Source organism: Lampetra fluviatilis, chromosome 28 (genome assembly GCF_964198595.1).
Source record: "Lampetra fluviatilis chromosome 28, kcLamFluv1.1, whole genome shotgun sequence".
Lineage (NCBI taxonomy): Eukaryota > Metazoa > Chordata > Hyperoartia > Petromyzontiformes > Petromyzontidae > Lampetra > Lampetra fluviatilis.
The window spans coordinates 9,155,265-9,180,391 of NC_136302.1; the positions used below are offsets into that span (position 1 = coordinate 9,155,265).

General features: G+C 45.2%; 1 protein-coding gene across 4 annotated transcripts in view; it reads right to left on the reverse strand.

Moving 5' to 3' along the window:
• The window catches only part of MECOM (MDS1 and EVI1 complex locus), a 317,891-nt gene that overhangs the window by 41,447 nt on the left and 251,317 nt on the right, over nucleotides 1-25,127 (reverse strand). For all 4 annotated transcript variants that reach the window (XM_078869634.1, XM_078869632.1, XM_078869633.1 and 1 more), the window contains exon 4: nucleotides 1,998-2,162. In XM_078869634.1, coding sequence (XP_078725760.1) covers nucleotides 1,998-2,162 — 165 coding nt within the window. The remainder of the gene's footprint in view (nucleotides 1-1,997; nucleotides 2,163-25,127) is intronic.

Below are 25,127 nucleotides of genomic sequence, written 5' to 3' on the forward strand. Positions count from 1 at the left end.
AGAACAGAAAGGCGAATAATTTCAAGAATTGACATCGAATTCACGACGATGACGCCGCGTGAAAATGGACACGCGCGTTTTTGCCGTGTCTCTGTTGAACCGGAGAAGTGAAAGAGACGCCAATTAGAATATCGCGCCCGCGTCTCACGCGATCCCGAACGACACACACCGAAACCGGTAATTGCAATTCACGACCTCTCGCCAAGAAACTGCCAAAATATATTTTTGTTATTTTTTTTCGTTACCCTCTTTTAACTGCTTGCTTCTCCACCCCACCACCATCATCATCATCATCACCACCCTTTGTAGTCCTCGGTCACATTCGAAAAGAAAAACCATACCCTACCAAACTGTCACTTTTTGGTTTTAATGCTCCATTCGTTGTATATTGAAATATTAACTTTTTGTTGTTGTAAAAGTGGGCATAAATCCGATGGGTGAACCGCAAGCAGTGAATTGGAGCGGCTATCCGGGGTGCTTGTCTGTACGTTGTGTCAGCGTGCGTGTGTGTGCGTGTTCAGGTTACATGGGGCAAATAGTTCAAAGCGCCGATGTTTGTCCACAGACTTACACGAGCGTCAAAACAACGTTGAAAATGCCAAATATGTACATCATATATACATATACACGTGTTGATACAAACAGCAATACACGACGGCACATTACACGTTCTGCAATGTATACTGTTTGCACACGCGTGTTCACACAGGCACAAATCGCCTCCACACGCCGGGGCTGTAGAGGCGTTGACACGTACGTTGTTAACCCCCTAGACACAAAGGCGCGCATACAAACGGCAAGGCAATCCGATTTAGAACCACGTATATATGTAAATGTGCCATTTGTAATACTTTGCAAATGTCTCAAGCTGTTAAGCGCCGCATTAACGAACATTCAAACGACATGCTTCACCATTGCAATGTTGTGTGAACGAGAAACATACATCCACGTTCGGTCACAGCGTATTATCTAGTCAAATCTTTAAATTATACTAAGGTTATCTTATTCAAAAAATAGTTTCATAAAACGTTCTACAAAAAAATAAGTATATATCAAGTCGCTATTATTATAAACACTACCCCACACCGCTCAGTGCAGTATTAGTCACATAACGATTAAAACAGATGTACGGATAATTATGTTTACTACTGCAATTTGTATTATTAACCATCGTAAAGTTTTGTTTAATCTGTGGTTCTGTGCAATATCACCAGTCATTATCTGTGATGTTGCCAAACTAAAATGTACGCTGTATGCTGTATCTCGATAGTAGATGTCTGTTACATGGGGATAAGCTGTGTACAACTATTCAACCATAAATAAATCGAACCGCATAAAAATAACATCGATTACTTTTTAATACCCCCCCCCCCCCACTCGCATTCACGTGCAGTTGATTCACTTAACGCTTGCAGCCGCTAGAGGCCGCTACGTCGCTACAATTCACGCCGACGTGAATCAATGTCGAATCGAATCGCTTACTTTGCATCGCGATCATTAAAATCGAGAAAAGCTCGGCACGTTGAGTCAATAACACCGCTTTAAAAGTGACAGCTATATAACACGCGACGTTTCGGGCAATAGCCCTTAATCATAGCACATAAAATAATGATCGAATCGTTGAGTTGAAGTCGTGGGGTAGAGGGTAGTGTGTGGGGGGGGTGAAGACGCTGGCAGGAGTGAGTGCATTCACTACCGTAATCTCAGAATAACACGACACCACGTAAAGTAACACCCCCCCCCCCCTCTCGATCCCACCACCACAACCTCCAAAAACAACGAGCGCGCGTCAAGTTACACACATCTGGCCACGTAGATATCCTCCTGTACGCGGTTAAGACGTTGATAGGACGCATCTCAAACAACGTTTGCTTTAAAAAAAACACACACACACAACGGGAACGGTGTGTGTGTGTGTTTGGAAGGAAAAAGGTGCATCGTCCAATCGTGAGAATACGGTAGTAGAGTTGTGTGTGTGTGTGTGATGTTTCTTTTACCTTCTGATCAATCTCCACCGCTGCCAAGTTGGGCCGCCGTGTGGACGCGGCGAGCCTCACGTATTTGAGCCAGCTGCGCTCTTCGCTGTCCAATGCCGAGCCTCTGCACGGCTCTCCCGCCGAGGAGCCGTCCTTCCCGCACACGCCAGACGGCCCGTCCAGTAGCTGTGTGGCACGCGAGAGAGACGTGGTGGTGGAGGAGGGAGAGAGAGAGAGAGGAGAGAGATGTGGGAGGGATTATTATTGTTGCGCTGTGTTTTTCTCTCCCTCCCCTCCTCCCTCCCCCGTTACTTTCGTGACCGAATCGACCAGCGGCGAAGACGGCTTCCTTGCACCGCAAGTCCGGCTCACCCCCAGAGCGCGCAGTGGGCAAGCGACCGAGGCGCCGAGCGCGTGTCTCGCGGTTGGGATGACTTTGAGAAGCCGTTGTCGGCCACACAACAAGGGGGGAGCGGTGTCGCTGTGGTTGAGCGCAACCGCGTGCTGAACTCGTAGACACAAAGTTCGAATTGGCAGTCACGGGCGTTGATGTCATTGGGTGACTTCTTCACACCGATCCTCCTCCTACCCACACCACCACCCCCTCCCCTCCTATTCAACCCACAATGACGCAAAGCAATAAAAAAAAACAGTCCCCTTTTAACACGAGCTGTTACAGGCCTTCATCCAGCAGTGGATTTGGCAAAGGGCTTTAGCTACGTTGCACTCATATGACCGACTGGCTGGGTGCGGAGCGGAGGCACAAATGGCTAGCGGCACTGCACTTGCAACTCAGCCGGCGACCTGAGTTCGATCCCCGGCCACTGCCGTTAATAACATCCAGCAGTGGAAGGGGGGTAGAGGCTACGCATTGTGTGACTGCGTACGCTAAGAGGCATGCATAGAACATACAACGTTGTGAACATTTGATTTTTTAGTAAAGAATGAGTGTATGATAAATATAAATCGATATGTAGTATAAATATAAATTGCCAGCACTGGCTCAAAACGCCAAACGACCAGCAACAAACGGCGCTTGACTTTAGTGATAGACGCGAGTTTATACATTTCTTTAATTGAGCAAAAATTGTAATAACTTGAGAAAAGGTGGTGACGGGGAGGACTTGGGTCTAAGTCTGCTTAGGCCGAAGTCCTCAACAGCACAGCTTAGAGGAATCCATGAGTGGACATTACTTTTTTTTGCACGTTTACGCCACGAACATGCATCAAAACGCACGTCTTAACCAGGAACCCGTATCGGTTGCGTGAAGCGGTGCAATACAATAAAAATACGGCAGCTCGCGATGGCCAACCATACTCCTGTCGGGGTGTTTTTTTGATTAAGTACTCGCTCAAACAGGAAACGACAAACACAACAGTTGTTATAAGAGACTTGCACGGTAGCACTGCGTTACGTTGAAGCTGCTGCTGCTGCTGCCCTCTGCAACAGCGATCTGGCGGGCGATATTAAAGGGCGCGTTTCAGCTGTTTGATCAGCTGATTCACGTATTTGTGTTGTCGTGTTAAAGATACTGCACTGGGGTTCCGTGCGTAGCGTGTGCTCCGGAAAGTAAGACGCACCCATCCCACACCCCACCAACTTGTTCTGTGTCCGATGTCAAAGTTATTTCGACGTCAACGTTAACCCGGATTATAAGTCGCGTCTTATATTCCGGATTATAAGACATTTTTCTCATTTATAAGACGGATCTTATAATTCGGAAAACGCGGCGTTTATCCGCTTTCCACGTACGCTACGAGTTTCATTCCTCACCCGAGGCTAATCACGGTGGCGTTAGAATTTGCTCGTTGACTCTCTAATGGTCCTAGGTCGACTCAGCCTTAACTGAGTACCGGGTGCGCCAGGCTTACGTATCAGCACTGGTGAGACAAAGGCGGCAGGGAGTGTGTTGTGGCCCAGTGATATCGGTGGTGTTTCGTATCGACCTTAATAGGAGCTCGCAAACAACGCTATAGCCTGAGAAGCGTTGCTGTTGTACTGCTACATATATACAAACATGACCAATTATAGGCATAGCATTAATAGTGTAATTGTTGAAATATGTTTACATTTATACTTGGTAAATTGTAAAAAAAAAACACATAATACCGAATACAGTTAACACACTCATTAAAATTCTATATATATACAGTCTACATTTGCTACGAATGAAATCTACACAGCTAAGAGCGGCAATCATCCAGCAGTGGATTGCTCGTGGGTGATGCGTGTGATGACAATCTATAACGAAGACAAAGATTTCCCCCCCGTCTGGCCTTAAACAGGCTATGTGGAATAGTTATACATTTTAAAGGCTTCAACACGCAAGTTACTAACTCATTACTTACGCCACAATAATCGTTTTTGTTTTTACTACAGTCGGAGCCGTACTTTGAGACCCGCACGTTACAATGTGTCCACGTGTTCCCGTTCAAGAAGACATTTCTCCTATACAATGTAACAATATTTCTACCCGCTCCCCAATGTTCTTTGTTTTTTTTGGGGGGGGCGGAGGGAGGGAGGGAGAGGTTGGAATCATTACATTAGCCCACATTTCTCGAGCCAAGTTGTAATAACGCTTTGTAATAACCAGCGGTTAGCTAGCTCGTTACCCAACAACAACAACAACACAATCGGGTGCATGCGTTCGGACTAAAAGCAAAGCCGATCGCTTGCGCCTTGCGAGATTGTAAGCATATATAAAGTGTTTACAGTGCAGTATATATATGTACACAGAGGTTTAATTTCCCACTCGATATATTGCAGAACGCTGCAAAATCTGCTGGCTTGGAGTTGGAATTATCGGCCTAAGGCACTACCAATATCGGATACAGTACATAAAATAAACACGCATGCATAACAAGTCCTATATTATGGAATCCTATACTCATATCATCCTATGAGCATGAAATATAAGTAACATGAGGACAAAATTAGGCGATGTGGTTGCGTGCCAAAAAAACGAGTTCGGGACAATTCTTCAGGGCTGTGCTTGATTAAATCAGGCGCTGTGTATTTACTCAGTTTGTCGTGCTTCTGTGGAGTGAGCGTGTTAATGAGTTCTTAATACGTATGTTGAACTTCTGTCGCACCGTACGTAAGCAAGCCGTGCTAAACGAAGGGGGGGGGGTGCTTGACTACATTAAGGGGGGAGGGAGAGTGGTGGCACAGTGGTTCAGACGCTGTGCTGTGAACCGCGTTCGATTGATTCCCGTGCCAAGCTAAGATCGGTGACGGGTGATATCTGAAACAATTTTTCTGGGCCACCACCATCACCTTACCCGTGCCGACTAGCGTGGTGAAGTATGGCCGAACGACCACCTCCGACACCAAGTGGGAAAACGATGTCGACCCTTTGCCAAATCAAGCGGTGGACTGGCAAAGGGTCGAAATTGTGCACATCATTGCATGAGATGAAACAAATCTACACGCTGCATGCTTATGATAAGAACATCGAGCTTGTTTATATTCGACTTTGTTGGGGCTCATCGGCAAAGGTCAGTCGGGGCTTGTTCAATGATTGCAGCGGAGTTGCCGGATGTTGTTGGTAAGAGCGCTCCTTGTACAAGACGGGATCATTTCAAAAGATACACAAGAACGAGACGTGTGTGTGTGTGTGTGTCATTAGAGTGATATTTATATCAGTTTCCTATATATAGCAATTACGTGTATATTTATTTTTCTGTTAAGAAGCAAAATTCATGACAAATCTGGTGAGCGTAATTAATTTGGTATAATTCGTTGTTCTGCTTAATCTTTATACGTGGCAGTTCGAGGTTGGTTTCGCATGCGCGTGATAATCTAGACTAATTTAAAACGATGACAGTGTTACTCTATGTGTGCTATATAAAATCCAGCACACACGTTGTCAGTGAAATGTTACTTTAGAACGAGACACTTTAAACATAAAACATCCATTAATTACCCCATCTAATTATCCTATCTAATTATCGAGCAGTAGATTTTTCACGTGCGGATTTTTTTAAGATGATGTACTGGCGTAACACACAGCAGTTGACTAAACAATATTCGTTGAGAGGTTTTGACCTATTTTTGACATGTGGTTTGCAATGCTTTTATTTATTTACAAACTTTAACACACGCCATATGCTCAGTAACACAAAAAAACAACAACGAACACAATTACAATTTGCCTTCCGTTGTGAAAAAAAATTCCCGACCACTTTGGTGCATGCGCGCGCGCGCGTGTGTGTATATATATGCTTATGCATATTACAAAGTGATCCATTTATAGATACCCCGTTGGTTTCTCATGACCCGTCCCGACTTCCACCTCGTAGACACCCGAGTGAATATTGTGAAAAGCGATGTATCCCGTATCTTTCGGGTGGGGGGGGGGATAGAGTTAAAATATTTAATGTGTGTATTGAGACGGGTTTTGGGAGACGTGTACAGCCTTTGAAATAAACATTTGAATTCGCTATACGTAATTTATTCTGCCTATTTAAGTGGGGTATCTGCACACGGATCAGCCCGTTTTATTGCATAACGGTTTATAATTGGACGGTAACGGAATTACATCACCGCACCTCGCAAGCCTGATTATAAAACAAATAATATAATCATCGTCAGGGTATGTATACATGTACACATATTTTCTAAATGCTCTTTACGTAGTAGGTTGGTGTGAGATGCAGTATATATAAAAACAACTACATTTATGTTGCAATTCCGTTACTCCCGTAATCACCAACTAATGTAAAACACATTTTAAGTGGCTTTAGTTCCTCTTGCGCGTGTGTCACTATATAATACATTACACACATATATATATACATACGTAACCTCCGGATTTTCAAGAAGCACTTTTGTATCTCATTGGGAAAGTGTTTGTGGGTGCGTCCTAACCCATAGTGTGTGTGTGTGTGTCAAACCAAATGTGTACAACTGAATCGACACTGGGCACACGTGGTTTTTGAGGTGCGTCTTATAATACGGGGAAGATGTGGCAAGCAGAACACGTCAACGGGTACGGCACTGCAACATGTGAATGCTGCATGCGCAGGTGACACACAGCGTAGTTGATTGTGTTCAACCACTGACAGGGTAGGGGCAGTGGTTACATTTGTGCCTCATAGCAAACAGCGCCTGGGTTCAATTCCCGACTTGGGTGCCTTTCTCGCGTGTGTGGAGTCTGTACATTCCTCTCCCTGTTCTGCATACGTTTCCTCCCATAGCTCAAACAAATATAACAAGCAACATACAACGCAACTGCTATTGAACGAACATCCCTATGCTCGTGGCGTTGCTTGCAAATTGCTCAATTGTGGTGTGGCAGGAACAACGCTCCCTCCTGCAACAACAACAACCCTCCCCAAACAAAAATAGTCTTGAGACTCGGTGAAGCTCACCTGGGTAAACGGGCGTTAAAATAAAAAAAAACGTAAAATAGCTAACCAAATCTCCTTGTTTCGTGTAAAAAAATAATAATTGTGGACTTCATCTTCTTGGTTCTTTCGGTAAAGTCACGTAGAATGGAAATAATAAAATAATAAAAATAAAACATAATAAAATAATTCTCACGACGTTTCGGCCACAACGCAAGCAGCCGTCCTCAGGTGGAGAGCAGGTCTGTCGAGTAGACAAAGTCTGAAATTCAGACGGCTGCTTGCGTTGTGGCCGAAACGTCGTGAGAATTATTTTATTATGTTTTATTTTTATTGTTTTATTATTTCCATTCTACGTGACTTTACCGAAAGAACCAAGAAGATGAATCCCTGCAGTCACGAAAGCTTTAAATCGAAATTGTGGACTTGCTCGTGTAAAAAAAAAATCATCGTGCGCTGTCGGTTGTGCGGGAGAGTGAAAACAAAAGAGACGCAACTGAGAGTAGCGTCGAACGCGCCTTTCCGTCACCGTCGCACTACGAACCCGGGAGTTTAACATCTCTCCAGGGACCATTCAAGCGACCGCTTAATTATCCCAGGGGGTGTAAAAGTTCGCCCACGGATTCATTCAACCGCCCACCCCCCCCTCCTCCCACCGCCGCCGGACACGAATTCCCGATCTAATTAACGGCACCGACAAAAAGTGGACTGGCGGCTCATCGCTTTCGCCGTAATTGCTATTTCGCGTGCGTGTGTTTTCTTTTTGTTGATCACAACAATTGCTTAACGCGAGCCCCCAAAGTCACCAACCCACACACACCAAGCAGGCCAGCGAAAAAAAAATCACTCTTTTTAATGGGTAATAGTTAACAGCTAACTTAATACGTCTGTTGCATTGAGCAAGGTTGTAAGAAATTGTGGGGGGGGGGGGGGGGTTAATTGAGAGACAACGCAAGGTAATTGCGTATGCGTGTGTATGTATATGGGGGAACGGTGGCGCACTGGTTAGCGCACTGCGTCGTGAAAAGCCGGCAACCTGAGTTCAATTTCTGGCCCACGGCTAACAGAATCGAGCTTGACATCACCACCAGGTATATGCACTTGTGCGTATGTACGTATTTATGTACGTTGAATTTCTTTCGCACCGCACGTAGCCAACCGTGTTAATCGAAGGTGCGAGAAAGGACAACACATCAAACACTAAAAGCAGTTCTAAAGAAATGAGTTTGCAATCTAGATGATGATTTCAAAGTGCATAAGCTCCAGCGGCTTCCTAATATCGGAAGGCAGAGCGTTCCAGACGGCCGGTACAAGCGCAGGTGACGCGGTGACCGTCTTTGTTCGATGGCGAGCTCGTGTGCCGTGTATTTGTATTATTCCTCGCATAACCGGACGTGAACGCTGGGGATACAAAGACGGCCGCGCAGGCGTGGTGATGGCCAACAGCGCCATCGCGTACCTTTCGCGGCCTTAATAGGTGCTCGTTAACAGCACGCGCACACAACCGCCTGTTAAAGGTGATGCCTGGGAGGGTATGTTTTGTGTCGTTATTTACAGCAAGTGTATTTCACCCAAGTGATAAACACGTCAAGGTGTGTTTACAAACATCAGAGACGAAGGTTTTCATGGGGCTTGTGTTCTGCCAGGCTCGCACACACGGCGTGATTGATCGCATAGCTTGCATAGTGCGTGTAAAATGTAACAACTGGACCCATTCCTGAAATGGCGAAGTGTGATTACGTCCAATCTCGTACAATATAATATGAATAGGATTTTACAGGCCGCTGTCAATCCACTGCTGGATGGATGCCTCCGTATGCTGCGGCAGTTGTGGGCGTTGTTTGACCGTACTTCACCACGCTGGTCAGTTTGGGTCGGTGAAGGCGATGATCCGTGCCAACACTGATTCCAAGAGCTCTCACCGCAGTCGTGAAGTCGTGAGCCGGGAATCGAACTTAGGTGACCGGATTCATAGTGCGGCGCGCTAACCACTGCGCCACCACTCCACCCCTGTGCGTAGCGAACGCTGTGTATGTGTTGTATATACACGCACATACAACACGGTTAATGTGCCGTGATAAGTGACAGTGAACATTACTGTGATGTGCCTTTAGCTGTATAGACGTTAAGACGTGAGGTATCGGGCAAAACGCTTGCATGTAGTAAAACCTCTAGCAATTATCATTACTCTATGAGGAGTCGGCAATTAACGGGACGTTGTTTAAGGCTTTGGTTATTAACGATGTGCCACTCAATTTGGCATAAACAATTTGATTAATGATTGCGCATTCACGGCTGCGTAATGTATACTTTCATTAACACTGGCTTACAGCAAATTTATGATGGTGCGTGTTGAGAACAGAGCTCTGCTCTGAAGATGGGCCATTGCCCGAAACGTCTAACGGTATGGCACGCATATATTTTTTTTATTTTAAAGATTAGTGTTCGTAACAATTGTGTGTTTTATTGTTTGTGCTTGTGCATCGCCGTCAATCACAGGTCCATGACCGTCTGATGTAATTTAAAATGTGGATATTATTAGACCACTTAATAATTATTAAAATATGAAAACTGACAGTCAGCCGAGCTGCTGTTCAAATGATATAAACATCTTATCATTGTGAACAAAATGTGCTTCAGTGCTGGGACAAAATTTGAAACTTTGCCTGCTGACATCTAATTTATTTTTTAAAATCTAATTAAATGTATTCTCATTGCTGGTAAGTGAAAGTCTAATTGGGTTAAATTGACCATTTGCTGTATTTCACATTTCACTTATAGCAGTTACATAATCATGTTATAAGTGACTTAAAATATAATGAACACCCCATTGGCAAATCTACTGCTGGATGATGGTCTGCCCGCACCGTGTGGGGGCATTTGGGGTTGTTTGACCATACTTCACCACGTCGGTCAGTGCGGGGCTGGTGAAGGTGGTGGCAGAGATATTACTCGCCACTGACGTTAGTAGTGGCTGGGAATCCAACTTGGGTTGCAACCAGCTTCGTAGCGCTATGCGCGAACCAGTAGTCAGTGAATTGCACCCTTTAAGATCCAGTTCTTTAAATATAAAAATAAATTCAGCTCTGGACCATGTGGCTTTATTTGTACGACATATAAGATACTTTCATTCAGTAATTTTCCAATTAAGGCCACAGTGTGTTATTGAGGAATGTGTCCCGAGTTAGGGTTGGGTTTATTAGTTGTGTTTGTGCACCACTGCCAATACAACATCACCACCAAATAATAGGCCAACGTTTCATGAATTAAAACGAGCATACATTGCAAAGGCCGTCTAGACAGAGACGTAAACAGCATTTTGTTTACATTCAGTACAGGTTACACTTCATGTAAACAAAATGCTGTTTATGATGTGTGTACATATGTTAATAATCCTTACGTGGTTGTTTGCGCAAACATGCAGCCTTTAAGTGTTTACCTTTCAAACCCGACCATACCCATATCACAAAGCACAAAAAGCAGCCTTGCATAAACAATAGCTCTGCCTAGAACAGACTTCAAACGTGCTTCCCTCTATGCAAATGTGTATATGCGTGACTAACATCTCACATATATCTGCATGCCACATCCACGATACCCAGATCTACATACAAGCACGTGTATGCACTTATATTGTACATGCAGGAGATCGTGGATTCAAACCCGACCATGACGCCTGCTGTATATTTGGAGTTTGAGTGTTCTCTCTTTCTCTCCCCGTGGTCGAGTGGATTTTTCGCCGGGTCCTCTGGGTTTTCCCTCCACATTTAGAAACACCCAGTTAGATGATTTGGCTGCATTACATTTCCACATGATAAGCCACTTCGTTGAGCTATCATTTGTGGCCAGGTCGCTTCTGTGAAAAAGCTGTATTGCTCAGTGGGCTTCACCCGATAAAATAAAAAAAAGTTGTTTAGTAAAAAAAAATGTGTACAATCAAACTAACATAAATATTTCTAATATAACCAGACTATTAGCGAGCACCTATTAACGCCTATTGATAGTGAACGTGGGATCAATATTGTTGGCATCATTCTCAGCCATATTTGTCTCCCCCGTTGCTGATGTTTTAATTCAAGGCTGAGTCGACCTACATGAGGCGAAGGACAGGTTCAGATACCGCTGCTTGCTTGCCACTGACGTGACTGGTGTTGAGAGGAATCTTACGGCAGTTCTGGTTGATTGGCCTTGAAGAAATATGCAGTTTCTATACTGTCGGATAAAAGTACAAAACTATAATTTGCTCAAAGTAATTGGGGAAAAAACGTGTTCTTATTTTGGATAAATTTTTACGTATCTGTTTACTCCAGCATGCACTTGATAGGCACATATGCATATACTGCATGTAAATGCAGTATATGCATATCACTGCACAAATAAACACATAAACGTTTACGCCCGGCACACCACATTCAGTATACCTCTTGTGATGGCTCTGGCTACTGGTCACGTGCCGCCTTCAGTTACAATGAGCCGCAAAGTATTCGGTGAAAATTCTAATCAGAAAATCACATCCGGAAAGCTACAGGAATTGCATTTTCGAAACGGCGCGTTAGACAACAGACGACACATGCATATGGCTTACCCAGTGAGTCTCGCCTTATTGTCCTGAACCTGTTCATATGATTTGTATGAATATCGGGTGCAATGATATATGATTTATTATGGATAGGCTTATGTTGTGTTGTACTCTCGTGGTAGTGCCTTACGCCAATAAATCACTACTCTAAGCCAGGTTCCCAGAAAAAATCGAGTGAGAAGTTACGCCTACCGACGATTGCAACACACACACACGCACACACACGCACACGCACGCGTGCACGCACAAATCCACCCATCAACAACAACAAAGGACAGCGGCGAACCGACCAACCTCAAGCCGTGCCCTCTTGTGCCGCTAATGTGTTGCTTCGTACGACCCGGACACGCTTTAACCGGCCACTTCTCATGATCCATGGCCCACGGTCCCGCCTGCCCGCCGAGCAGGGGTCACCAGCAGTTCGTAAGGTCGTCAACTCCGTCGGCCCTTTGTTGGCCCCCAGTCAGGTCGCATTGTGGGCCCCGGCTATGATGTATGGGCGGCGCGTTCCCGCTGAGTGACAGGCCTTTATGTCTGTGACATTGAACCCTGGTTTATGCGTTCTCGGCGGCCAGGAAGCCGCCAGGACGTGGGAAAACGAGACGGCGGCGGTCGTGAGGCCCCCCATTTCATTTCCAAGTCTCGACTCTCTCTCTCGCCGAGTCTGCGTTGCGACGTGTCTCTGTTGCCCCCCCGCCCGCCCGCCCGCCCGCCAGCCCCGACAGAGAGCGGCACTTAGTGTGTGTGTGTTCATAGGCGCCACCATGGGGGGTAATGGGGTGGGGGTGTAAGGAGGAGGGGCAGATGTGCCCCCCCCCCACCACCACCACCAACTTGGTGGGCTAGGGGGCGAGCGGCGGAATTAAACAATAAACTTTAACCCGACAGCCTCCGATTCTTGAACAAAAATATCTGTCCACGGAACGGGTAGAAGCCAGATGACTTAATTTTAGCAGTAATATTTCCAAGCAGGATAAATTAGCTTGTTAAATATCATACAAATTTTGGGAATCCTCCACAGTTCATTTGAAATGTATAAAACCTGCAAAAACGTATATTTCTCATGAATATGATACAAATGTGAACAGACACTTTAATTTGTCAAAGGTATGTAGAACGTAGTGATTTTTTTTTTAATGTCCAGAGTATACCTAATTGAAGTGACTGATTCCGTCCAATCATGGACGGTTCTAATCATGAGGATGATATTTCCAATACAATGCGTACATCATCGCAGCTTTTGCACAGAAATTAATCTGTCGGTCAAAACGTGAATCTACGCAACTTCTTCCAATCCTTTTGAATTCAAGAAAGCTGCGTTATTCATCTGAATACAAATACCACGTGACGTGTGTTTGTATTTGTGTTTTATATGTATATACACAGGGCCAGTGGGGCCGCATCAGTAGCAAGTGGTATTTATCCATTATCATGCTGCTCCTGTAGGTCAACTCAGCCTTAAATGAGCAACTCGGCGCATGCGTGTAAACATCAGCACCAAGAAAAATAAAAAAAGTGTCCGGGGTGTGATGCTGCCCACAAACAAGGCCTCGTGCAGTCGTGCGGGCCTTAATAGGCGCTCGCTAACAGCACCTGCCCACATCATTCATACGGCTAAGGTGGATTTACTTAGTGTTTGCCTTGACGCACAATTTATCAACGTAACGCAAACATCACCGTCATATGGATGTCGATGAAGGGAGGTTGTTTTCCCATTTTAGTCAATTATCGTGGTGACAAATCTTGATTAGTTTTTTTCTTAAAGGGCTGTTTTTTTTACCAGGCGTAACTACTGTTCACATAACATGCTTTTCTGTTTTGCATTATTATTATTGCCAAACTTTATGCCACACGGAACATCATGGTCAATTTTACCCTGAGCACCATTCTGCTTTTGAAATTCAGATTTAGTGATGCTGCTGCTTTTGTAGTTGTGCGCAACCACATAACAGGACCCTGCGGGGTGGGCTGGTAGGAACGAATAACCAAAGAATATAAACATAATGTATTATTACACTTGTTAAGCCAGGAAAGCCCCACTGAGTCAAAAGGTTTTTGTAGGGTCCTGCCAAGTGTTTGCAGTAGGGGGCGATGTTGATACACGGACGGACGGACGGACGGACGATATAATCTATTGGTGGTCTGGTCCACTTCGTTCCTACCAGTATAACAATAACCTCAACACTTTCGTCAATAACACTCTTGGCCTTAAACGGAACACATGTATGAAGGCAACGTTCCGGGCAATGGCCCTACTTCGAAGCACATAAATGCTGAAAAAGGCCATCATTCCAAATGTCAGCGATCACATATGCTTCCATTTAAATGCCACGGTGTTATTGACAGATGTTGAGTTTTTTTTGCTTTTGCAACTTACTGCTGTCTCAGCTTATGAATTTAAATGCCAGCGGAACCAAAGAACGAACTGCACAATGAAAGTGACTCAAATACGGTGAGTTAATGACCGCAAGATGGATCAAGCCTGTGACATCTCATACAATTACTCTCGAAATTATTAACGTTTATATATTTCCACTGCAATGACATGCAGTGAAAATAAGTGGCAGCTGGGGTAAAAGGACCCGGAGTTCGAGCGGACACGAGTGTCCATGTAGGGGAGCAGTGCCTTCATTTATATAGCCATCGATGGCACCACACGGCCAGTACATTGAAATATTTGTAAAAAATAATAAAGGACGCAAAGTAGGCACCAGGGGTGACATGGGGAAAAAATACCTTGTCACGCCGAAGTTATAATTTGTACAGCATTTTTGGTTGAAATATTAAGCACTGTTTAATATATACACGGACGCACACATATATATACACGCGGCTAAGTTCGACGTTAATTACTCTCTCATAAGTGTCACTTGTGTGTATGCGTGTGTGTATGCGTGTGCGCGTGTGTTGACCGTGTTTATACAGATACGTTCCCGAGACCAACAAAAGAATTGCGCAAAGATCCATTTATGTTGACGCCATCGCATTCCTTTCTCCCGTAATTATGATGTATACAGCGACAATTCAATCTGCGATGACGCACAAGATTGCACTTCGAGGCGGTCGAGGGGGGCGCGCTGTTTGCGCCGCCAAGGAGAGAGGAGACGTGCATGGACAAACAATATTCTTGGTTCTTTCGGTAAAGTCACGTAGATTGAAAACAAAAATCTAAATTAAAAGCAAAAAACCCACTGGACCAACCATTTGTGAAGTGTGCGTGTGCGCGTGTGTGTGTGCGCCACGAAAATCGCTAATGAAGGGTTTTGTTTTGTTGTATACCCACTAATGTTGGTCTTTTAGAACAGAGAGATATATTTTCTAAACGCTGGCCTACATTTCCCTTTTTTGATGTACGCCGTCCACACTCCCTGCGCTTTCATCTCGCGGTGACCCCGAATCCAGCAAAGGGTCATTTCATACACTGCTTCGCAGCACATAACACAAATTAAAGTAAAAAGTAATAAGCGATAAGCTTCAGGAAATCAAATCAATGACTGCACACACTAAAGGAATTGACAGTGGAATTAATGACCATTTAACGACTTTGCACTACACTTTGAAGGTTTATAAACCGTCTGGGTTTATGTATGCATTCAAGCGAATCATCACGCATTTAGTTTTTTTTTAAATGGGGCCATGGTGGCTGTGTTACTACAGGAATAGACCACACGTTGTAGTTCGGGGGGGGGGGGTAAGGGGAAGCTTTGCCTTCCTGAAGTCTGAGTAGGAGCCACGCTTTCGTTTCTTTCGAAGCTTCGATCACGAAAGGGCCGTGTGCGCGTTGATTCTGAGCTCAGGACGACTTGAAACACAGCAGGTGATGGCGCTTGCTCAATTATAAACACAGTTGTTGCTGTTGCCAGGCCCAAAATAATTACCCCTCCGGTACCTATACTCTTTGGTTCTTTCGGTAAAGTTACGTAGGTGAAAATAAGGTGGGACAACCACAGCAAGAAACAAAATTGCTGTGGATGTCCCACCTGATGACGGAAGCTTGTGTTGCTTCCGAAACGTCGTGATCTAATTTAGTTATTTCAATTTTTTTATTTTTTATTCTTATTTTTATTTTCACCTACGTGACTTTACCCAAAGAAAAAAAAAGAGTATGGATCCTTGCAGTCACGAAAACTTCTAACCTCCGGTACCTGATTACTGGTGGACAGGTTGCTTACGGTGATTATTTTCCTACTATAAAAGTCCAAATGATGGGCCACTTTGTTGAGCTATCATTTGTGGCCAGGACGCTTATGAAAAATAGGTTAATACCTCATTAGGTCTTGCCTGGTAGGATGGGGATGGTTTTGTGTTTGTAATTCTAGATTTGAAGCTTTCGTGACTGCAATGATTCATATTCTCAGGTTTTTTCGGTAAAGTCACGTAGTTAAGAACATTAAAACTAATGAAAGTAAAATAAAACAAAACAAAATAAAATTCACGACGTTTCGGAGGCAACACAAGTCTCCGTCATCAGGTGGGACCGTCACAGCCGAATTAGCTGCATCAAGTGAAGCAATGATTCAAGATGTAATCCCTTATAAGCAAGTTGAAGGGAGGTGGAGAGGGGGGGGAGAGCTTATCAGGCTGTGGTAGCCAATGAATGGAAACGTATCGGGAGGGAGGAGGAGCGGTGATCAAAGACTGCACGCAGTGCTCAACACAATGAATGGAGACGTGTCGGGACGGAGGGCGAGCGGCGATCAAAGACTGCACGCAGTGCTCAACACAATGAATGGAGACGCGCCGGGACGGAGGGCGAGCGGTGATCAAAGACATCACGTAGTGCTCAACACAATGAATGGAAACGTGGCGAGCGGTGATCAAAGAACAATGAAGAGATTACTGTTAAACACTGTGGATGTTAACACTCGGTGAAGTAAATTAAAATAGTGCCTGTCAGATAAGATGGTCCAAAAAGTGTAATTAAGTCTTTTTTGCGTGGTTAATAACATCTTTCCAGTGATTACTGAGTTTGTACCCATCATCACGGTTGAAATTATGTCTGTGTTTGTATATTTGTATGGCTTCGTGTACAAACCTTTGATGGTAGCCCGGAGGTTTGCAGAGAACCTTGGTCTCGGAAAAGACAATTTCATGAGAGCCCGCCGAGTTGTAGCAATGATCGGCAACGGCCGAAGAATCAGTTCTGCCGTGTTTCAGATCTGACTTGTGCTCGCGGACACGATCAGCAACATGACGTTTTGTTTCTCCAATGTAGCAATCACCACAAATGCAACTCAATTTGTAGACTCCAGGATACTGTAAGTCAGGAACGACATCCTTCACAGATGGAATCAGATCACGGATTTTATGCACTGTACTGAATCGGACTTGGATCTTATGTTTGTTTAGAATTTTGGAGATCTTTTTGGTCACGCCTGCTATGTATGGTAACGTGATAGTTTTGGTCAGAGTTTCATGTGGTTGTTTCTGTGTGGTGGGAGAGACAGCTTGGCGGATAGTGCGGTCAGAGTATCCGTTCATCCTGAGGGCCCGATGTACATGTCTTAATTCATCAGTCAGGTGGTGTTGGTCAGAAATGCCATGGGCTCTGTGGTATAGCGTTTTGATGAGAGAATTCTTTTGAGATGGGTGGTGGTGGGAATCCGGTTTCAAGTAGGAATTTGTGTGGGTGGCTTTCCTGTAGACAGAATGTCCCAAGGATCCGTCAAGCCTCCTCTTAAACGTGCTTGGGTGATTTGTTTACCTTTATTGTACTTTTCACTATTATCGTGTTTGTTGTTGTATTGTTTGTTGTTGTAACGTTCTTACCCGCCCCTACTGGACATGTGTGAAAAAATAGCTTAATAGCTCATCGGATTACTCCGGTAGAAAATATATATTCTGCTTCTGATTGGCTTAACTTCATTTGAGGGCCGTTTTGAAGTGGTTAGGCCCATGGGCCGTATGAAATGAAATTGTGGATCGTGGGTTAATAGGATCTCTACCTACTGTGCAGATTACACTTAAAAGAAAGTATGGTCAATGAAAGATATTGGAACATAAGGAGGATACAAGTGCATGCATATGTGTTGGAGGCTGTTGAGGATGGAAAGGCGCTGGAACACGGTTGTGAGCAGAGTTTGACGTGGTGCTGCAGGCAGCAGAAAGCAGTCCCCCCTTTGCAGCAAAAAAAAAACCTTGTTCATCATGGGACCCCCTTTGCCAGTACCAAAATATACTAATAGGGATTTTCCCCTTTTTTCTGGCAACAAAACTGACACCTTTTGCAAGGAATCATGCTTACATTAACCACAATACTTGCAGTCAAATGCAAAAAAAATAATCAGAGTATTGTTTTTTGTTTGCATTTGACTGCAAGTATTGTGGTTAATGTAAGCATGATTCCTTGCAAAAGGTGTCAGATTGGTTGCCAGAAAAAGAGAGGAAAACCGCTATTAGTAAAACCTCTTCATCAATCGTTATCAAACCAACAAAAGTCTAATTGTATGTTCAAAAATCGCACGAGGAATCTGATGATGCGATCACAGTGAACCAACTTTCTCTCGGGCTGCAAAATGGCACCTGTGTTTTCAATAAAATTGGTGTTTACAAAACTCATGTTCCAGTATTGACGCTAGAAGAAAGAACCTGCCGCATGTAGCATGACGCACACATCTGGCCCCCTCCGCATGCCGCCTGCATCCCGATATTCTGAATCATTGGCACTCGCCCGACACGTCGATTGTGACGGTGGTCATTTGAGACGATGGCAGTGAAACTCCTCCACTCGCCTTTGGTGACGGGGTGCAAGGAGTGGAAGGATCCTATTAAAAGTCATCCGAATAATTTGCAACCTCTTTGTTAAACCACTGTTGGTCATGGGGGGGGGGGGGGGGGTTGCTACATTATACTTCTCCACTCTGCTCGATGTCAATTTGTGAAGGGTAGCCCCTGGACCATTTGAGAAATTACTTGCCACTAATTTTAGCCATGGCTTCAGAATCGAACTCAGGTGGCCGGTTTCATCGTGCAGTGCGCGACCCACCTGCACCAGCGCTTTGCCCCGATCCTAATATCCACAACAAACATTCCAGTTATCTGTGAATAAGCACGGCTAACATGAAAACTTTGCCATCAAATTTCGATTTAAAGCTTTCTTGACTGCAGGGATTCATCTTCTTGGTTCTTTCGGTAAAGTCACGTAGAAGGGAAGTAATAATAATAATAATAATAATAATAATAAAACATAATAAAATAATTATCACGACGTTTCGGCCACAACGCAAGCAGCCGTCCTCAGGTGAAGACCAGGTCTGTCGGGGAGACAGCGTCTGAATCTGACCAGACCTGGTCCTGAGGACGGCTGCTTGCGTTGTGGCCGAAACGTCGTGATAATTATTTTATTATGTTTTATTTTTATTATTTTATTATTTCCCTTCTACGTGACTTTACCGAAAGAACCAAAAAGACTTTGCCATCACTTGCGAGTAAATCTTCCTACCACTATAAAATCATGAACAATAGGAAGAAGCAATGCATGGGTGGGGGAGGAGGGCGGGGAAGGGGTGCAGATAATGATTGGCGGGTAAGAAGACCTTGATTTAAAGGAATGACTGTGTGAGTTCTATCCCAGGCTGGGAGGATGAGGGCCCCACGCCCTCCCTTACATCACAGCAGGTGGCTCTGCGATCATGTCCTTTCCGCACGAATATTGTGTGTCATGACAATAGGCCGCTCTAAAAACCCACCGTGTTTGTTTATACAAAGATTCCCCGCAAACAAAAGAAAAGTGTGGGTGGTATTTTTTTTTAACTGCACACCGCAATTTTTTTTCTTTTAAAGAAAGAAAAGAAAAAAAAACGAGGCTCTCAATTGTTCCACTTGCATTTGCGGGGGGGGGGCGGTTAGGTAATGAAATAAATAACAGCAAGAATAAACAAACAAAGAATGAATCGAGCATTCCGCTTTAAATGGGACACTTGTGAACGTGCATCATTAACATCTCACGCGACGTCGTTGAGCAACAATGGGTCCCCCCCCAGCACCACCACCCATTGTTGCGCTGATGTCATTGACGAAAAATCCCCAAATGTGAAAATGAGCCTGCAAGGGGATCTTAATTTCCGGTTCAGCACAACAACACAAATAAAACCCAACAGCAGAGAGCAGCCAGGTCCAGGGCGAAGAGATAACGGATTTCGATGCAACGTCGCTGAGAAACGACGGCGAATTAAAAAACAACAACAACAACAAAAATTACGCCTCGATCTGCATAGCTGTACGAGACTACCTACCTATGCAACTGATGCGCTCCGTGCACGCGCGCGTGTGTGTGTGCACGCGCGTGTACACGCCACAGTTGCTGGCCAGGTTCGTATTGACAAACGTTGGGGAAGAATGTAACGGTGCATAGCGGGGGGGGGGGGAGAATGACGGGGTGCTTGGAAGATGTTCCCAGGCGAAGGCCTTTCGTCTGCTTGCATGGGAACCGGCGGGACGGATATCCTGCGCTTCCCAGCATTGTGGCACCGATTTAGCCGGCGAGCCCGAGTGGTTGGCTTAATACTGCGAGTCTTCCTGTCCCAGGCGACGTAGCGCAACATGGAGACCCCCCCTCCTCCTCCTCCTCTCCCCACTCAGCCCCACCATCACCACCACCACCATCGCCGCCGCCGCCGCTACCACCACCAACAGCACCACACCTTATGTAATGGTCACGGAGCGCCTACATTTCTTTGTCGTTGTGAGCGATATCTCAACTGGTTCTGGTCTCCGCCTCCTTCACCACCAATCTGCACTCTGACCAGCATGGGGAAGTATGGTCAAACAAGCCCTGTGACATACTCTTAGGTTTTTTCGATAAAGTCACGTAGGTAAAAAATATAATTAAAAGTTAATAAAAGTAATAATAATGGATATAAATAAAATAATAAATCATTATTATTTATTTTATTTCCATTATTATTTGTATTAACTTTTAATTTTATTTTATTAAAATAAAATAATAAATCATTATTATTTATTTTAAATCCATTATTACTTTTATTAACTTTTAATTTTATTTTTTACCTACGTGACTTTACCGAAACAACCTGAGAGTATGAATATTTGCAGTCACGAAAGCTTCAAATCAAGCCCTGTGACACGTGAGATGGAGAGGCCTGTTAGCCAACAGTGGATCGACCAAAAGCTTGTAGAATATATTTGTTTTAATTCTAGAACTATTTACCCATGAGTCACAAGGCTAAACCATTGTTACTTGTGATATTAAATACTTTTTGCACGGCAGTAGCCAGAGAAAACCCTATTCATTCGAGCGGTTAACACTGAAGCCGCACAAAAAGTTCAGCAACCCGCTTTCTGTACTGCCCCATCCCAACAGTGTTAAACCCGACCGCCATGATGGTGGGTGTTTCGGCAAAAAAATTCTAACAACAAATACCAAATCAGCCCCTGGTCTGCCTTGTACACGGCACCTCGAACATCAATAAGCTAGCCCCCTCTCTCCCTCCCTCTCCCTCCCCTGGTCAAAATGAAAGACATTGAAATTGGCACGTTGGGAAGGTATTGCACCTCAACTCGACATAACAGGTGCGTGCCCACCACACGAACGCACGCATAGTACACAGAGCGCACCTGATCACATGGCAATGCCGTCCAATCCCCCCCCCACCACCACCATCACCTCCCCCCCCCTCACCCAAACAAGCACGCGGTGGCTTGTGCATCACCCCCGCCCCACCAAAGCGATAGCGATCTTGGGACATAGACTTCAACTAATGCTGTCCTTTGTGTACATTGCCCACAAGAATCCCATTATTATGATAATAGGGGACTTCCCTGAAAATATACAGCGCTAATCACATTCGTCCCGATGAATACGGCGAGGCTTATTGTGTTATGGACGCAACAGCTTGCCGGATAGCGATCTGCCCTCTGCTTTATATCCAAACACCGGCAGTGATATGCCGTGTTAATTATACCTGTATTTTTCTATAAGTGTACACAGTTGTTTGTATACATGTGCGGTAATTATCACGCTAATTCGCCAGCGCTTTGAACTTATTTGTCGTTAAAATAAACGGCCCTCCATCCAAAACAAATATGAAACTTCGCAATATGCGAAGTCACAGGTTGGAGGAATGCGACCCTCTTATTTTTGTGTCTGTGCGTGTTCAGTGGGCGGAGCGGTAGTGTAGTGGCTAGCGCGCTGTGCTACGAACCCGGCGACCCGGGTTTGATTCCCGCTCACGGCCAACACCGGTGACGATTATCTGGGCTCTCCCCTAGGTCTACTCAGCCTCAAATGAGTACCTGGTGCGGCGTGTAAACATCGCCACTGGGGAGACAAAGGCGGTCGGGCGTGGTGCTGGCCACCCACCCTCTCGTGTACAGTTCCAGCCTTCATAGGTGCTCGCTAACAGCACTTGCCCCCGACAGTCTATTAAGGCTACACGGGGGATCTTTGTCTTTTTTTTTGTCCGTGTAACTACCGGTGGATGCGCGTGCTTCGAATTTTCTCCGCTCAGCCGTCGGTCGGTTGGTGAAAACCCTTGGCACGCTTCGGAAAAAAACGGACGCGCCGCGTAGCGTCTGGATGTGAGACGAAGCGGCGGCGGCGACGACGAACAAAATATAAATCTTGAACGTTTCCCCTCGACCCCGAAAGTCGGGACACATCGCGCGATTTCATTTATTTTCACAAAACGTTCAACACTGACGTCCCCATTAACATTAACGCGCGCGTTGATTCTCTTTTGAAATGACATTGGGAAATGTTGTTTGTTTGTTTGTTTAGGATTGCATTCGTCCATTGATTTCTGTCACCTCATTCGAGGTTTTTGGTCGACTTTTGTAAACTAAGGATATGAGGTGACCACCACAGGATGAAGACAAATAAATATGAATAATGATAATAGATACATTGTTAACTTCAAGACTAAACAATTGCAATGGTTTAATGCCAGTGTTAAAATTAATTAAATAACCTTAGGTGTCCTAACTTTTTGACCCACCCTGTACATCTGTACACAAAATGTACTTAATTGGGGTGGGAGTGGTGGTGCAGTGGATAGTGCATCGTGCATTAAACCAATTGACCTCAGTTCGATGCCTAGCCATGGCTAACAATAGGAGCGAGTGGCATATGTGACACCGTCCTGTTTCCAGCACCGACCAGCGTGGTGAAGTATGGTCTAAAACACTCCCACGGCTGACAAGAGATAAGGACACGACATGACCGCTTTCGTCTAGCAGTGGATTGACTGCTATGATACTATATGCAACACTCAGTAATTTCTCTGATCGCATAATTAATCATCTTTGCATTTTTTGTTCCGTAACTTTCTACCTCTTGATATCGTGCAAGCATGATGTCAGTGGTTGGCACACGGCACAGTGGTTAGCGCATTACACAATCAACGTTGGCAACCTGTGCCTGATTTCCGGCCCGAGGTGACATCAGTGGCAAGTCGGTGCGTCAACCCTAGCCTGCTCCTCTCTGAGATCAACTCAGCCTTAAAATGATGATCTTGCATGTCAACATCAGCACTGGGGGAGGGAAACAAAGGCGGTCGGGCGGGCGGGCCTGATGCTGGCCTTGCGACCTGCTCATGTGCCACGCTATCTCTTCAGAAGTGTTCGCAAACAGCAACACTTACCCCAAGGCTATATGGGAATCGGCGGGCGGGGGGCAGGAGAGAGGGGGTGTTTGTCTCTGTGTGTTTTATATCCAAGTTTTGTGACCAATTGTCAGGGATGCATACGCAAGACGGAACGGTGGGGGGGGGGGGAGTCCCTGAGGCTTTCTACTAACAGCTCTCTGTACGAGAGGCCCCTTTTTTGCCATTGTTGTGCGGTGCGGACGTGAGCCAATTGGCATTGGGGAACTATTGAAACGAGGAGGCAACGTGTCTGCCAAGGCTGCTCCGCTGCTATTGAGATGGTGCAATGACATTTTTTTTCAAACCCCCCCCACCCCCCCGTTGCCCCATCGCCCCCCCCCCACGTCACCCTCCCCCCTCCCTCCCAACTCCGAGGAGGTTCCTAAGCTGAGTGAACCCCATATGCCCCGACTTTCCCACTCTCCCTCTGTGTGCATGGCCTCAGCTTCGAGTGTCCTTGTATTGAGACGCCCCCCACCCACCCACCCCAACACACACACACGGCGGCGGTGACTTAATTCCTTTGCATTTCCTATGTTTGAAGTTTCGTTATAAAAATAGCCTCTTACGCGTATAGCATTCTCCAGGCGGTGTCAACCCTTAAGTGCAAGGACACTGGCCGGCACCCGTGCCTTATCTCGTTGTTTACCGAGACACATGAGGTGGCGGTAAAGGAGCAGCCCTGCAAGTGCTCGCCCCCGTGCCACTGCTGGCAGATGGGCCTCCCCAAGATGGTATGTTGGTCTACTCGTCCATGGGAAAGGTGCGAGGACCCATTCACGCGGCACGTGCCGATCAGACCACGTGTTGTACAGTCTTATACTGCTCGTGGGTGGACGGAGGCACGCAGTAGCATCATTGTCGAATGTGATTTCTCTTTTTGCCGATTGTACTTCTGCACCACTGCCAAAGCAGCAGCATCAGATAATGAAATCTATTGGCACGGTACAAGTCAGGCTTTTCCACACAGTCTGCTATGAGAAGATCGTTTGTCACGTGACAGTCGAGCTGATATTTTAATTCTCAGAGATTGAATTTAGCCGAATAAATTTTGACATGATGGTTTCCTTCGCGCAATAATTGGTGACCGGACTGAGACCATCAACCCCACTATACTTGAGAACGGTTTAATCACAGGTGACAGAGACCTGGAATAGAACTTCGGTGAATGTGATCTGACCACGTAAATCAAAAAATAATGTCAATAAGTTTTGAAAACTGGTTACTCGAAGCATCTCACCATTTAATGCGTTATCTTACAATACAATCTACACTTAGCATGTATAAAATCAACATCTAGGCATACCGATTACCACCATATTAAGAAGATATTAAAGAAGGCATCTGACCCTCTTTGTAGTTTTACGACTTGATTATAAGCCGGTTAAATTGGCTCTAATTGTACCCAGACCAGAGAAATCCCCAGAGCGCGTCTTGGGGGATACGGGTTAGTGGAACACATCAGATAAAGGCTGCACTTATTTCTCTTCAAGAAAAAAAAAGATACAACATTATACTCTTTGGTTCTTTCGGTAAAGTCACGTAGGTATAAAATAAAATATATCACGACGTTTCGGGGCGCAACACAAGCGTCCGTCATCAGGTGGGAAAGCGTGGTCT